Source organism: Eulemur rufifrons, chromosome 24, assembly GCF_041146395.1.
Source record: "Eulemur rufifrons isolate Redbay chromosome 24, OSU_ERuf_1, whole genome shotgun sequence".
Lineage (NCBI taxonomy): Eukaryota > Metazoa > Chordata > Mammalia > Primates > Lemuridae > Eulemur > Eulemur rufifrons.
In genome coordinates this window covers 33,878,596-33,895,885 of record NC_091006.1, presented here as the reverse complement: position 1 = coordinate 33,895,885, position 17,290 = coordinate 33,878,596, and the positions used below count along the sequence as shown (strand labels likewise).

General features: G+C 41.6%; 1 protein-coding gene across 1 annotated transcript in view; it reads right to left on the bottom strand.

Annotated features, from left to right (window-relative positions):
* The window catches only part of TEC (tec protein tyrosine kinase), an 86,346-nt gene that overhangs the window by 18,702 nt on the left and 50,354 nt on the right, over positions 1 to 17,290 (bottom strand). Inside the window, exons 3-9 of the mRNA XM_069457456.1 lie at positions 14,517 to 14,621; positions 9,635 to 9,716; positions 8,799 to 8,927; positions 6,897 to 6,937; positions 6,065 to 6,240; positions 4,842 to 4,907; positions 246 to 300 (exon numbers count right to left, since the gene is read on the bottom strand). Coding sequence (XP_069313557.1) covers positions 246 to 300; positions 4,842 to 4,907; positions 6,065 to 6,240; positions 6,897 to 6,937; positions 8,799 to 8,927; positions 9,635 to 9,716; positions 14,517 to 14,621 — 654 coding nt within the window. The remainder of the gene's footprint in view (positions 1 to 245; positions 301 to 4,841; positions 4,908 to 6,064; positions 6,241 to 6,896; positions 6,938 to 8,798; positions 8,928 to 9,634; positions 9,717 to 14,516; positions 14,622 to 17,290) is intronic.

Genomic DNA, 17,290 nt, shown 5'->3' with positions numbered 1-17,290 from the left:
CAGAGAACTATGCTCTCCCAGCTACTGGAGACACTGCTTCTGTTAGTTACGTCCCTATTAAATGTTTCTTTCCGAGAAACTGGATTTTTCAGCCTCGTTCTTTGGCTTCTCAGCTCCCTCAGCCTTTGGGGGTAGGTTTGCACGTATCTGCTCACTGTGGGACAGATTTAGAAACTATTTATTAGGGATTCATTCAAATCAATTTGTGCTGAAACCAAATCCACAAAACAAGCACAAACACTTACTTCGCTTCTGAGGAGTTGCTCTGCCTTGCTTCTGTTCATATTTCTGCAATACCACCTGAACAGAAAAAACACACTTAAGGCCTTAGGGTTTTTAACAATTTTTATTCTTTTTAGGATTAATAAGATGTTACTGCACATCAATCAATAATACATATAATAAATAAGAATAAGGCATCATTCTTAATCTCAATAATAGACAACTAATAACATTTTGATGTATATACTTCCAGACTTTGTCTACCCATATTTATATGAAAACATATATATATATATATATATATATACACACACCCGTATTCCTAGTGTTTTATTAAAGTAGGATCAAACTGCACTTGTTATATCATAACCTGAATTTTTCCTATAACCACATGATATATTTGCAAATCGATACAGCTCTATGTATCATGGTACACATACCACGATATGCATGTCATGATTTATTTAAGCTATTCTTCATCGTGCAACACAGAAATCATTTTCGATTTTTTACTACTATGATCACAGCAAGAATGAATTTTACTCCACTGACTCAAACATGCAGGAAATGTCACTTTACATGACGGTCTTTAATATAAATTATTTATCCCACGCCCTTACCCCATCGATATGGCGGTAGATTTTATCTCAGGTCATTATGGAGGCTCCTGCACTGGACTTCTCAAAAGTGTCACACGTCAAAAGAAACAGACCAACATAGGCGCAGTCCTCCTGGGTCTTCCAGACTTGTGGGGTCGGCACACCCCAAGCCCCGGTTGTTGGAGGCTGCACCGTGGGGACGTCTTCCACGGCCAGGCAGCTGCATGTCCCTTCCCACCACGTCTTCCTACCATCCTGCGCCACACGCCAAGGCCCTGCCGATCTGTGCCGCTTCTTAACCTTTGGAAACCTATTTTTGTTTTTTTGGTTTTTTTTTTTTTTTTTGGTACTGTCATCTCCTACCTCCTCCTCAGCAAGGAACCCTCCCCTACAGGAATAAAACCTGAGACTTTGAATATTACAGAATCAGTTTTGTTCCTCTGGGCATTTGAATTTTCCACCACTGGCTCTGCCTTTCGTATAAGAACCAGCTCCCGCTTTTGGCCCAGCAACCGCCAGGAGACAAGTAAACACAAGAGACTTCCCTGACAGAGGAAGAGAAAAATACAAAGAACAAAAGACAAGATCTTTCTCTGTCTGGATTCTCTTATGTTGTCGCCAGATGTCAGTTACAACCTCAGTACAAGCTAATGACTGGAGGATGTTTTATCTGGAATCCAAGGTGATGAACCAACCAGGCCTCAGACTTGTCAACGTCTCCTTACCACGGACCCCACTTTATGAAATGAGACCAAGTTCAACAGAATTGCAGTTGGGGTCAATCCCAGTTCTGAATGCAACTGAGAAATATAATCAGTTAGGAGAACAGAATGAATTCCGTTCCTAAAGCTTTTCCAGTGATACGAGAAACATTTGTCAAATGCCCAAAACAGTCATAAAAACGAACTAAGGAAAGATCCCTGGGGCTCCCATTATGTATCCTAAGCTAACAGGATTTGGGAGATTGAGAAAAATTCTACGAATATCAGAAGACCCGGTCCCACATCTTCAGACTGAGCATAAGCAACGGAGGTTTAGTCTCGGGTTCAGATGGAAGAAATCAGTGAAGCTAACTTGTGTCTCTCAGGGGGGAATCAGACGCAGATGCTCCGAGAAAGAAGGACCCTTCTTCCCCGCCGTCTTCCTTCTCCTGGGACAGAACAGCGGACAGAGAAGGAGCCCGCTGCACAAAGGGCGGGCTCTTGGGAATCCTGTTCTAAGAGGTCGTTTTCACGGCATTGGCAGATCCCCCAGAAAGGATGTTCCCTTCCTTGGGATATAAATTCAGACTTTTAAGGGTATGATGTAGGAAGGAAAGGAGGGAGGAACAAATAAATAAATGAATTAACTATACTAGCAGTGGGTATTTCCTAACGATTCGATTCTTCGAGGCCTCTCTCTCCTCTCCTGGGATTATCTACCCCCAGGCAGGAAGGAAGAGACAACGGCGGCTCCCCTGAACTCACCAGGGAGAGCCAGACACAGGTAAGACGTGCAGGGCCTGCGTGACACGGGCAGACAGCCGCCGACACAGACATGCCACGTGCCTCTCAACAGCCACCACAGACGTGCTTTGAGAGCGGTTAACACCTCTGATGAAAGAACTTCACGTCTAGAAATAACGCCCAGGAGTGATAGGTAACTTGTTAAATTGTTCTTAGATATCAATCGTGCTCAGTTTTTCAGATTGGCGAGTCGCCTCAGAACATTCCAGAGGAGTAAGACTTCATAGCGGTATCCGAATACAGGAAAAGAAGAGGGTTGGGGGCCACTTAGTCCTTTCTGGGATGGTCAGATCTTGGCCAAGCTGCTTGGGGAGTCTGAGTGAGGGTGTGTCATGAGAAGAAGACAACAGGTAGAAATGGAGGAAAGAGATAAACAACCAACCAACCCTATACAAATCTTAGCTAGTCTTCTATTTTTGTCCCCACCTCCCACGCCACCCACTGACAGCCTTTATCCTAGACTTTTTCCTGTTCCACGAGTCCTTTCATTTCTGTCACCTTCGTCCTTGAACATGTTTCCACGAAGAACACCCTCTCACTGACCATCACAACGAACCCACTTTCTTCTCCAGCCTCAGTTTCTCTGATCCTCTCTGCGCGTGGAGGTCAGAACTAGTAATACGTCGCTGACAGCCCTGCAAGCTGCGGGCCCGGCCACCCTGAGGCCAGCCAGGGACCGTCTGCTGCCTGGGATTCTTCCCAGGCTCAAGCAAACAGCAGAGGAACTATTCATTCACAGTTGGCAGAAGGCTTTTTTTTTTTTTTTTTTTTTAATTCTGGGAACATTTAAGATGTGTTCCAGGAGGGGCTGTGGCAAAAACAAAACAGAACAGAACATGGAGTAGGAAGATAGCAGAATAGGTTCTCTGCCTGCCCGCGAGAGAGCAGGTTTCCCCGGTCACCTACTGGGCCGGCACAACACCAGGTGCAATCCCGGCCTCTGCACAGAACACGCCGGGGCTCCCACGCCGGACTCCACGCACGGAAGTCCAGAGTCATGAAGAGGAGAAAAATCCCTCAGAAGACAGAAACTTCCCAAAGTATGATATATCTAAAAAACTTATGGCCACGAACCATAACCTTCAGTATCTAAAATCCCTATTTGAAATCCCTTGAGTCCTAAGAGGAGTTCTCATATTCAGAGAAGGATGCGCTGGTTTCTAAGCACTCTCCTCCCCAAATTATCAGCTCTTTCTCAGTCCAATGACTTCAAAACCAGATCCAAGCTTTCACTTTTTAGCACCTTCCCTAACACTAACAATTTTGCCATATTTTCCTAAAACCTATTTAAGAGCGTAAGTGCTACTCTATTTATATATTGTTTATATTCTCATCCACTTCTAAAGTCACTTTGAGGGGTCACACCACTGAGTGCTGTGACCTTTTGAACCTATTAACTCTTTTCTGGATTTTAAGGTGCACTCACGTTATAGTAAGTGACATGAAGAGAGGAAACAGCTTGTTGTTGCTGTTTTTGTGGTTTTTAAGGAAATGAATGAAGCATCAATACACCACCTCGGAATGAGTACAAAAGAACGTTTGAAATAGATCAGCCTTGCACTAAAACTTGGCTATGCACTGCTGGTGGATGTATAAATAGTACTTCTCCAGAAAGGAATTAGACAGCATGCATCAAGACTCTTAACAATGTTCATATATACTTCAGCCTACTATGTAGATTTTTAGGGATCTAGTTTAAGATAAGAAGCAAAAGGTTATCCCACTTATGTTTATATAGCAAAGATACCTAAAACAATCTAATGCCACACAAATAAGGAAATGATTATATAAATTATTGTATATCCATGTGCTATATGCCTGGTTGTACCCCTGTGCCCTAGCATAGTGCCTGATATGTTGTAAGATCTCAGTAAATATTTGATGAATTTATGACTGAATGAAATATAATACAGCTATGAAAATGTTTTCAAAGACTATTAAATAGCATGAAGAAATATTCAAAACTCATAATATACTAGTAGGTGAAAAAAACAGGATGTAAAACAGTATATACAGCATGATTCTATCTTTTTAAAAACAGTAAAAAGATTGCAAGGAAATATACTAATGTTGATACAGGTCAACTCTGATATAGGAGTCATTTTTTCTTATTAAGATTTTTTCATATTTTTAAAGATTTTAAAGCAATAATCACATATTGTTATTTTAGTTAGAAAAAAGAAACAATAAAACATGTTTCTTTAAAGGTTGTTCTGGGAAATATTACTGCTCTATCTATGAATGGGCAACAATCTGTATTTCAAAGTCAGCTAAGCTGTGATTTGCTTAAATCAATTCAATTATGTAAGTTTACGTAACTCCATTCACACACAGTACCTTCAGGAAAAACATATTACAGAGACTAATTCTCATAGTGTTTTACCACACTAGACAATGTTGTTTCACTTTCTAAAGATCATGAAATATATCCATTAATCTTCAAAATGCCTTCCATAATCAGGAAAATAAAAATATTTTCTGATTTTCCACATTCACAAAATAAATATTGACTTACTCATATTGATCTAAGTTGTTTGATTTCTTTCCTGTTACGTAGTTACTCGGGATATATCCTTCACTCCTAGAAAAAAACAATTGGAGGATTGGTAAATCAAGACTGGCAAAAATGTTGGTGATTTTCAAAGTCAAATGACAAGAGGTTCCGTTACACTATTATGTACTTTTCGGATATTTGAAAATTTCTACAATAAAAAATTAAAAATGAAACTCAGTCTTAAACAGTGTCTGGCAATGAGAAACAGTGACGACCTTCCTGTAAACATAGAATGAGAGTTGCAAAGACGGTAATAACGCACAGCAAACCAGCACTCAGACATGTACCACTGCTGAGAATTGAGCAGAAAAGAAGGACGCTGCCTAAACCAGAATTTAATTGGAATTGGGAATGGAGCTGGGAGGTGAGAGAGCAAGCGGAAGGAGAGTGTGCTTTGGCAAGACAAAAAGTCCTCCTCTTCTTATCCACTGGAACTCAGAGTACAAACGGGATTGCATTTTAGAGGTAAGCACAGGGTATCGAGTTTTCTTAATGAAACTCAAGATACACATCCCCTGTGTTTATCCATATCTACCCACACATTTGCTGATAATAGGGTTGAAAGGACTGTTTCCTTCAAATCCTAAATTATCTGTGCAAATAATGCTTGCTGTTTAATATCCTGCATGTACATATGTATATATTCTGTACATTCACACACACATATATTAATATATACTCTCTCCTCCACATAGATACATGGAGAGAGGGAGGAAGAAAAGACAGAATTCAAGTAAGAAGACTTCATTACACTGTGTGTATGCGTGTGTGTACGTATACATATATACTCTTTTTTTATATATGTATGTACATATATAGAAAGAGAGATTCTAAGAAGAAAATTATGATAGATTATTTCTTTGAAAAATCTAAGATTACTTACTTACCGTGGGGGTCAGGACAAAACATAAAATGTAATTTCCCCCAAGGCCAAAATAATCAAATCAAACATGCAATGGATGAGAAGGAGACGAGTGTAATGTATTCCAACTCTTAGAAAGAAGTGATTGGTCAACTTGCATTTATTAGTGACCACTAAGAATACACAATGTTACTACAAAGTCATAACTGTGCTTCCATTTACGGCCGGTGGAACTAGTCTCATGGCAGAATATTAACAGCTTGTCTTCCTCTCACTCAACACTTGCCTCCCACCCACCCGTCACACACAGAGGGACACTTACCCATATTTGTCTCTTGCTTTCCACCAGTGAACGTCATTCTTTTCTAATATGATATACTCTTGGCCTCTCTCTAATCTGAGATCATGTGCTTCTGTCGCCTGGAAATCATACATCGCCACAACTATTTCTTCGCTATTATCTTCTTCTTCGGGTGGAATTGGTGGGGGAGGTCTTCGCTAAGTGAAGAAGATAACATTTGAAAGTTTAACCTTCTATTCGAAACTGGTCATGAAGCAAAACACTAAATGAGTCACATGTCACCACAGAATAAAAGAAGAAACCTCAAGTCCACCGAATAGAATCCGCTGAATCCTCCCACGAGTTTGATAATGTGGATGTCACTGGCTCCTCTCAGGGGTTTCAGAATGGAGGAGATTAGCAAAAACTGTCTTTACACATTAAAAGGCTTTTGCGCAGTGCCGGGGATAGTTTTCCAAGGAGAGGCAAGGGCGATATGTGAGTAGAAACCAGGGCTGGAGGGCGACCCCCCTATCTAAATAGCCCGAATGGGAGAAGAGCACCCCACGGAGTCTTTGCCCAGGTCTCCTCCCACTCGACAGAATTCTCACATCGGATGCCTTTGATGTGCAAGGCACACTCGTGGGACCTCACACACTTTTCCTCACTTGTTCCTAATTCTACCCCCATGAAGCAGAGCTTTAGAATTCCCATTTCATAACTGAGGTCACGATGGCTTAAGTAACCCACCCAAAGTCAGCCACACCACATGACTAAATAAAAACACACTTATTAAACCCCAAACACTGCCAAACTTGAGACCTAAATGCCTAAACCTCAAAGATTTAACCACCAAAAGTTAAAGACCACCTACCTTCTTTATTTCTGGTGCTGGAGGTAGTGCTTTTCTAATACCTAAAAACACCACCAACAAAAACAGGTCAAAACGCTAATCATCTACTAATGATTAATCAAGATAAGATATAGGTAGTTTTAAGGAAAATTGAGAATCAACACACAGATAAGAAGCCCACTCTGGCCCACTCTGGTGCACGTTGCTTATATCTTTGTTCCAGATGTAAAAGCTGCTGCTCTAGCTGGTGTATAGCTCTGCCTTCCTGAACAGACCATGCCATAGGGATTGGGGCCACACCTTATTTTTGTATCCTCCTGCTGTGTAGACTGGGCACTCAACAATGCTTGTTGAATCAAACAAAGTGAAGTCAAGACCACACTGAGAAATGTATACACTTTGGCAGTCTGTCCCTTCCTTTCCAGTGTACAGTCCTAGAGTTTTGGCTGGCACATGGCTACCCAAGCTAAAAACTGTATTTCCCAGCTAGGCATGGCCATGGGGCCAGATTCTAATCAAAGGGCTCTGTAGAAATGAGTGTGCCATTTTTAGATCTCACCCTTAAAAGGACTTCCCATGGGCATCTTTGATCCCTTTCCCCCATTCTGCTGCCAGGAAGAGTCTACTAGAACTGGAACAAACCCAGGAACCAATGCAGAACCACCCTACCACCCCTGGACCACCCACCTACCACCTGTGGATTACTACATGAGACTGAAACAAATTTCTCTCTAGTTTAAGTCACTATAATTTGGGGGTCTCTTTTTATAGCAGGTTAGACCATGCATTAACTAATATCAAACCTTAAGAACCTGAAAACACAGGAAACAATAACAGCTATGGAAACTCAGGCCTTACTCTTTACTGTGCTAAATTAACGTCAGGACATCCCAGGAGAACCAGGCTGCAGGACTCATAGAATTGAAGCCTGGTTGGACCGAGGAGGTCACCTGGTCTGGCCTCCTGCAGAAGCAGCATCCCTGCCAAATGGTCACCCTACTTGTATTCAGAAGCTCTATCAGTTCTGACCCGGTGACCATCCTGCATAGTGCCAGCCGGATGAGAGAAGCACAGGACACCCCACTATTACTCTGGCTGTCCTACAGCACCGGCAACTTTGAATCTCTGTGTATTTTTAGCTTATGACTAAGAGCCTTTCATTTCCAGGATTTAGAAGGGCCTTAGGTGTCAAAATAAACCCTAGACATTTTTATTCATCTGAACATTTACATTTGAGTATCATTATGATATCTTACTGCTCAGAAAGACTGTGACGCCACTACTAAAATCCATACCACTACGCCCCATCAAAATGAGAAGAGTCCTACTCAGACTGCGACTGCACCGCTCTACGAGGTTTCCAGCTCCACGGCTGCGGAGAGTTTATTTGTCGAATCCATAAACATTAATGGGAAGCAAAGCTTCATAGTTGAACACAAAGAGGGGTGGTGGGAACCCCAACTTGAAGCCAGTTGTCAGAAGTTCTGGAGGATCAGACCTGGGACCGGTGGTGGGGTGGGGTGTTCAGTCTTGCAGGGCTGAGCCTTCAACTTGTGGGATCTAATGTATATGTATAGAATATCCCTGAAAAGACACCTGAAGTAGAAAACGGTGGCTGCCTCCTGGGAGGAGAGCTGGAGAACAATGAGGAGGCTGACGGTTCCACGTTAGGCTCACACTTGCAACAGATTCACTTGTAACAGGTTTCGATGTTGTGATAAAAGCTCCCTAAAATAGACACTCTTTGATTCCATGAGACGCTCCCGCTAACTATATAATTTTTCTTACAAATCACACCTACCCTGCATTTACACTGAACTAGAAAGCATGCTGTACTTAATCAAAATCATGTCACTTTCTTGCCATACCAATGACGTGTGCATTCTGAGCACAATATAAAGATAGAATAAAACGAACACTTACTACTCTCAAAAAGATTATATTTTTCACATCCAGGTGCTAATTTTTCAGTTTGTCTGCAACACTGATAACTTCCATCTGTCCAGAATTTAGGATGATATTTAATCATAATGTTATTGTTGTTCTTGATTTCTGCAATGCACAGACAATTAATAATTAGTGAAAGAAAACAGAGACTACAGAATGTTTCCTAAATAACACTGTCAATCATTACTTATTCCTCAGATACCACGCTTGTTACGAGAACAGCATCATAACATCATACGGCTCTGCATTCAAAAAAGCCATATGGCTCTCTTTCATCTCTCTCTTTATTTGGGGTGGGGGTGGGGGGGATGAAACACCCTTGTTGGCAGAAATGACTGCTGCTATACCACGATGGATAAATGCAAAAGTCAGCCCACCACCATTTTGTTCTGCAGGAGAAATGATGAGGATTGTGCAGGACAAATCACCCATTTAAACATGTCATGAATGTGTCAGTCCATCCACACCAAACATTGACTATATAGGCAATTTCTTAGAAATATGCCAAATCCTGTTATCATAAAAGCCCATGCTGTTATCACCTTCAAATATATCACACATATACAGCACGCTTTTCTCAGGAACTGTTAGTATTTACATCCCACTAGAAAGAATCAGATTTTAAGAGGGACAGTTTTCTTCAATATGCTAGCATCACTTACAGTCACAGTAACAGAACTGGAGAAACAGTTACTGTAGATGAAGAGATTATAAATGCAATAGATGCATTAGCTGTATTTCTGTCTTAGTGATAACAATGTCATATCCCCTAAAATCATGTACAGATTAATATGTCATCACGTAAGTTTTACCTTCTTTTAACTTCTTCACCCACCGGTCTCTGCTTTGGGCACTAGGTGCGAAAATGTAAAGTGTATTAGCATCATGAACAACCTAAAATAAAACAAAAGACGGAATCACTGAGAAATACGTAGACACAGCATTTCTGTCTCACACAGGCCCTTGGTACCACAGGCACCGATAAATGATTCTCAAATGACTAAACAGAAGTCAATTACTTCAGATCCAAAGAAACCATACTCCTTTCCTAAAAAAGCACATCCATTTCTTCATTTCTGCATTGAGTGGGATACCTATTTTGCAAAGGACTGTGCTTTTATAGAAGAAAAAATATACAGAGGCCACGACGCTTGATTAATCTTGGTATTTCTTTGAAGCCAATTAACTAAAGTTCCTTAGATGAACTTGGTGTAACAGGGAATTATCCTAATCCAGTATTTTTCTACACAATATTTCAGATGAAGGGACTACTCTTTCAGTATCACTCGGACAGCTTCCTTTTGCCACCATCAATCACTGCGGTCGCTAACGTCATTAAGCACTGCCTATCCCAGCTCTATACTCCGTGCTTTATAGACATTAACTCAATTAACCCTACCATCAAGGTATTAGTTTTTCTATTTTATAGATGAGGAAACTGAGGCCCAGCCCAGACCCTCCACTCCTGTGTAAATTCAAGAGGCACCATTCTCGTGGCACCCACTTCGAATGGTGTCCCATAATTTGTGTCACCTACCCTGCCTGTATCATCCAGCTGGTAACCCAGAACGCCAGGGTTCTGACTCCAGGCTTTTAACCACAGTTAGCGGTAGCCCCTCGTGGACAAATAAATAGACTTATTTTTAATATTAGTAATAAAATAATCCTGGGAAACAAACCCAGGAATTTTGTCACTGACCTGTCACTTTACCATTCCTTAATCTCCAGGCAGAAACACATGGGCTGGCTAAAAAGTGACACATGGCTACAAACCTCTCTTTACCACGTCAACACCACCGAACTGAAACACAAATAGCTCTTTCACAGATAAGTGGCTGTTCCTAACCACATTCAATAGATAATTCCTTCCTATTTCTTTTAATCAAATAAACACACTCTAACAGCAACGTGAACACCAGACAACAAATGATGCTATACACCGTTCTGCACTTTGCCGGGCCCACGTAAAACACAAAACTGAATCAAACATAAAGCCTATTTCCGAGCCATTTACAGAGATACCTTATTACAAGACAGAACATGAGACGTGTCAACAGAGAGAGAAAGAAAAAGTGCCACAGGAGACGGGGGCAGAAACGCTTCCTCATTCGCTCCACGATTTTCACGCCTCATGTGGGTTTGTCCACACAACCAACTCTGCACCGAAGAATTAGGTTGGGATGCACCAGGACACGGTCATTCTGAATTGACACTGAGATGTCTGGAAAGACTGCGAGGGCTTTGGACTTTCTAGAAACCTGTGGTTGATTACAAGAATAATTTAGTTTATTATAATAAAATCTACTTTACTGAGTCCTTACATTGCTCTAAGCACTTCACATACGCTGCCTCATTTCATTGGTATCGTAGCCCAGGTCTTTATTAGTGCTGGAATCCTCATTTTTCAGATGAGAAAACCAAAGTGGGTGAGCTTAAGTCATGTGAGTAGGATCTGTCTGACCCCAAAGGCTTTTCTTACTCACATGTTTTCTCCCAAACACCCCCTGACTGTTTCCCTCCTGGAACCTGCCCTGCCAGGTTCTGAGCAGCCTAAACTGCGCCATCAAAACTCATCTCATGTCAGTGCCCTGAACTTGTAACTTTGTTAAAGTTTGTCAAAGACTAGCTAATCAAAAAAAAAAAAAAAAAAATCTAATCCAAATTCAGCATTTTGATAACTAAAACTAGCTTCATAGACTACCTAATTAACTTGCGGCATTTGTATGTCTACCAAAAATTTCTAGAAATACCACCCTAAACCCAAGGAATAAGCATCCAATTTTGGCATCTCGGGTAGCGTGGAAGGCCGAAGAGATATCTGGGGCCAGTATCCTTCCCTCGGCAAACCTCAGATCACACCATGTCGTCCTCCTCCTATATCGCCCGTGTGGACAGCTGGCCGTGGCAGGGTGGACCTTGGGGGCCACGTTTCTCCCGTGCCTTGGTCTTCCGGTGGGTCCTCCTACCACGGCAGAGGCTGCTGGGGAGGGCAGAGCTCTGCCAACTTTGAAGCCACTTCAACAAGGATGAAATACTCTCCCTTAGTGACACCACCAACTCAGGAGTGACCCTCCCTCCTCTTTCTGCCTTCGTTGGCTCATGCGTTTATTCAGCAGACTTGCAAGGACAGTGTGGGGCAGGAGAAATGGCACAGAGGTTAGACGGACAGATCTGGGGTTGCAGCCCGGGAAAGACACGCCACCGCCGCCGAGGGAACCCCAGCTGCCGTCAGAAATGACTCAGCTAAGGAAGCGGGAAGCAAGCACCCGGCCAGGCAGCTGGTGCCGCCTCCTCCCTGTGGTCTCCACCCCTCGCTAGGGCTGGAACACGCTGAGACAGAAAGCAGCCTCCTCTCCTCTCTCCGTGTCTTTTGAAAATATTTACTTCTACTTTATTGTTTTTGCCACCTTGCATCTGAACCTGATGCAAAAAGTCACGGTAAAGATGTGCAACTAGGATCTACATACTTTCATAGGGATACTTAAGTTATCATAAGAGAGGGTATTTTTTACCTTCCAAATCCTGCTGGTTTCAATGACATAGTTAGAGCTCAAGTTTAGCCCTTCTTGATTAATTTCTAAGGTTGATTTTGAACTTTTCTTGTATTTATTCATCTCAACAACTGTAAATGGTTCAAGGATGGAATGCTTTCTCTTCTACTTTTATCATCATTCTTAAAACCAACCCAAGGCTTGCAGAGCGAATCTCTGTCTCTTGCACAGCAAAACTCTTAATTCTGGGTTCAGAATCGTGAGAGCCATAGCTCCCCACACCTGCCTGCCACCCCTCAAAACGTCTAACAGCCATCAGAAGTGGATACCAGTGATGCTCTGCTAACCCTCAAAAGAAATCATACACGAACACCCCCCGTTATATATGCATTAAACATACATAATTAAGAAGAAAATTTAAATTTGGCTTATTTCTAGATCTTGGTGGCAGGTGTAGTATTCATAGCAGCAGCAGCAGTAAGAGAAGTAATAATAGTAACGAAGCAACTAACACTTATCTTGCTCTTACTATACATCTAAGCTCTTTACGTATCACCTCGCTTAATCCACACAACTCTACGCCTACGGTTCGTGGAATGCTGTTACAGCTATTATTCCCATTTTCACGAGAGGAAACAGAGAGGGTAAACGACTTACACAAGCTCACAGAGCCAGAAAGTGGCGATTTGGCCTCAAAGTCGCCTCTTTAAACACTTTATTCTCTTTGCTCTTCACGCAGAGAAACGACAGATATAAAATGAGGAACGGGAAGAGAAAAATGAATATACTCCTCCTTCTTTCATGTGGTTGCCACCATCGTGAAGAATAATCCAGAAGCTTACATAATTTAGCTCACTGTATCCCAAACATCTTAATGCCCCAAACTGGTGAATGCTTATTTCAAATGGAATTGATCATTTCACAGCAGCGATTAGAAACAAGCAAGGCCGGGGGCGGTGGCTCACGCCTGTAATCCTAGCACTCTGGGAGGCTGAGGCGGGTGGATCGCTCAAGGTCAGGAGTTCGAGACCAGCCTGAGCAAGAGCGAGACCCCGTCTCTACTAAAAATAGAAAGAAATTATCTGGCTAACTAAAATATATATAGAAAAAATTAGCCGGGCATGGTGGTGCATGCCTGTAGTCCCAGCTACCCGGGAGGCTGAGGCAGGAGGATCGCTTAAGCCCAGGAGTTTGAGGTTGCTGTGAGCTAGGCTGACGCCACGGCACTCACTCTAGCCTGGGCAACAGAGCGAGACTCTGTCTCAAAAAAAAGAAAAAAGAAACAAGCAAAACTTCACTGTGATACTATGTCGAAAAAGACTTTTGCAACCTTCCCCTCAGAACACAATGAGACCACGACCTTGGGTAAAAGGCGACTTTCCTTTGGGATGTTCACCACTCAAAGGAAAGCAGAAAAACATCCTGGAAAAGCAAAGGGAGTGGTCAGGTGCTGGAGATGGGCCCTGTGCCGCCTGCTGCAAGCTCTAGAGTATCAGGGTCCAACTCCACTCTCCTGAGTTCTCAAGGCATGCGTGCCCCAAGATCCTGGCATGGTCGCAGAGTGGCTCAGCGCCATCCGCCTCCTCCTTGGGAGTGAGGAGGTGTGAGTGTGGTGCTCAACAGGCTTTTAACTCAAAAAGTGACCTGGGCTAGACCACTCAGCGTCTGTGAGCCTCAATTTCCTTAGTCATAAATGAGAATAGTATGGTATTTACCGCCCTTATGCAATAGGATCATTGTCAGAAAAAAAATAAATAAATAACATGATCACCCTTTAAAAAGCACAGTTTAATCAATGCATAACGCTAATACTATATTTTTTATCCCAGGCCGCCTTTTCATCTCATTTCTGTTTGAAAGTAACTTACACCTGCCACGTCTCAGCTTTTCAGATTCACGAGGAAAACTGCACCCCACTTTTTGCAGCCTCAGCTCTCACTCCTTCTTCTAACTGCTCTGTGATAAACCTGAGTAAGTAACTGAGATCTGGGGTTTAGAAACTCCGCACCATCGGTAGAATCTGACAGCCTCACACAAGAATAAGAAGTTTCAACAAAGACTTAGGCCATTAAATGAAGAAAAACAGTTAACTATTAAAGTGGCAGATGAACCTAAAAGTCAGCCACCAAAGCACTGACTAATGTCAAATAGCAACAGGACTAAAAGCCCAGCATTGCATTATTGCAAAAATACGGCAGCTCACCTGAAATGGGTATTTATTTTGACAGGGAATGACACCATCATCGTTCTTCACTATCTCCACACACTTGATTTTCGCAATATCAATAAACCCCTTTCTGTATTTTTTCTGTGGACAGAAAAAAAGGAGAAGCATTACAAACAATCCTAGGACGTAAGAAAAAAATGTTATTAATAGTAATATTTATTAATGAAATTATTGATTCAAAATATTACAATTTCCTTACTAATGATCTAAATCCTGTCTTACAATAACTTTTTAAATTATTGAAAACACAAACACTATGATGATCATTATCAAAATGATTAAATCCTTTAACGTCTTTTTTAGCTATATTTACATTTCACAGAAAAATCCTTTAATTTCTCAAGATGAAATTGTCCTGTCCTTGCCCCCCAAAAACTCTACAATAGACAAATGAACTCCCTTTCATTGCTGCCTTCCCCTCTCAGACACGCACTTTGTTCAACTTCTTCAATTTCTTGATGATAGCCCCCAAAAGAAAGCATCAAACACCAAACCAAGCAAAACTCCATTTACTCAATCACAGATGCAAACTCCAGCCAGCTACATTTTCTCCCTCAATGTGAAGGTGTCTTGCAGCAAAGGCAGCACACAGAACTCAAGGGTTCTGCAAGGTGGACTTAGGTATCCACATAAAGCTTCCATCTGGACTCTGTTATTCAATGCTCTGCTTTTCTTCCCCATTGCCTGCCCTCCCTGCTCCCTGCAGATCTGCCTGCAGCAATTAACAAATGGCATACATAGCAAGACACCCCGCCCTGGCTGGGCGTGGCGGCTCATGACTGTAATCCTAGCACTCTGGGAGGCCGAAGCTGGCGGATTGTTTGAGCTCAGGAGTTCGAGACCAGCCTGAGCAAGAGTGAGACCCTGTCTCTACTAAAAACAGAAAGAAATTATATGGACAACTAAAAATATATATAGAAAAATTAGCCAGGCATGATGGCACATGCCTGTAGTCCCAGCTACTCGGGAGGCTGAGGCAGGAGGATGGCTTAAGCCCAGGAGTCTGAGGTTGCTGTGAGCTAGGCTGACACCACGGCACTCTAGCCCAGGCAGCTGAGCGAGACTCTGTCTCAAAAAAAAAAAAAAAAAAAAACAGGAGAGAACAGGTCCCATTTTTAGCCTTCTTAAGCTGAAAGCATTCCCTCTAAGAATGGGAACAAGAGAAGGATGCCCACTGTCACCACTTCTAGTCAATGTAGTACTGGAAGTCCTAGCCAGAGCAATCAGCCAAGAGAAAGAAATAAAGGGTATCCAAATCAAGAGGAGGTCAAACGATCCCCGTTCGCTGATGACATGATCTTGTATCTAGAAAACCCTTAAGACTCCACCAAAAGACTCCTAGAATTGATAAGTTCAGCAAAGTCTCAGATCACAAAATCAATGTACACAAATCAGTAGCAATTCTATATACTAATAACAGTCAAGCTGAGAGTCAAATCAATGACTCAACATCATTTACAATAGCTACAAAGAAAATAAAATACCTAGGAATATACTTAACCAAGGAGATGAAAGATCTCTGCAAGGAGAACTACAAAACACTGACAAAAGAAATAATAGATGACATAAACACAAAAACATCCCATATTCATCGATTGGAAGAAACAACTTTGTTAAAATGTCCACACTGTCCAAAGTGATTTACATATTCAACGCAGTCCCCATCCAAATACTAACGATATAGTTCACAGATCTAGAAAAAATTATTCTATGCTTTATTTGGAACCAAAAAAGAGCCTGAATAGCCAAAGCAATCTCAAGCAAAAAGAATAAATTTGGAGGCATTACATTACCAGACTTCAAATTATACTACAAGGCTATAGTAACCAAAACAGCATGGTACTGGTATAAAAGTAGCGACACAGACCAATGGAACAGAAGAGAGAACCCAGAAATAAAACCATCTACCGACAGCCACTGATCTTCAACAAAGCAGACAACAACATACACTGGGGAAAGGAAGTCCTGTTCAATAAATGGTGCTAGGAAAACTGGACATCCACATGCAGAAGAATGAAGCAGGACCCCTGTCTCTCACCATATACAAAAATTAATTCAAGATGGATAAAACATTTAAATGTAAGGCAGGAAGCCATAAAAATTCCAGAAGAAAACAAAGTAAAAATTTCTCTAGACATTGGCCTAGGCAAAGAATTTGTGACTAAGACCCCAAAGGCAAATATGGCAAATACAGCAATAACAAAAATAAATAAATGGGACTTAATTAAATTAGAAAGCTTCTGCAAACTGAAAGAAATAATCAGCAGAGTAAATAGACAACCTACAGAATGGGAGAAAATATTCGCAAACTATACGTCTGACAAAGGGCTAATATCCAGAATCTACAAAGAACTCAAATCAGCAAGAAACAAACAACTCCATTAAAAAGTGGGTAAAAGACATGAACAGAAGTTTTTCAAACGAAGATATAGACAAATGGCCAACAAACATATGAAAAACGTTTGACATCACTAATCATCAGGGAAATGTAAATTAAAGCCACAATGAGATGCCACCGAATGGCCATTATTAAAAAGACAAAAAACAATAGATGCTGGAGTGGATGCAGAGAGAAAGGAATGCTTATACACTATTGGTGAGACCGCAAATTAGTATGACCTCTATGGAAAACAATATGGAGATTCCTCAAAGAAATAACTGTAGATTTATCACTCAATCCAGCAAGCCCACTACTGAGTATCTACACAAAGGAAAATAAGTCATTTTATCAAAAGACATCTGCACTCTAA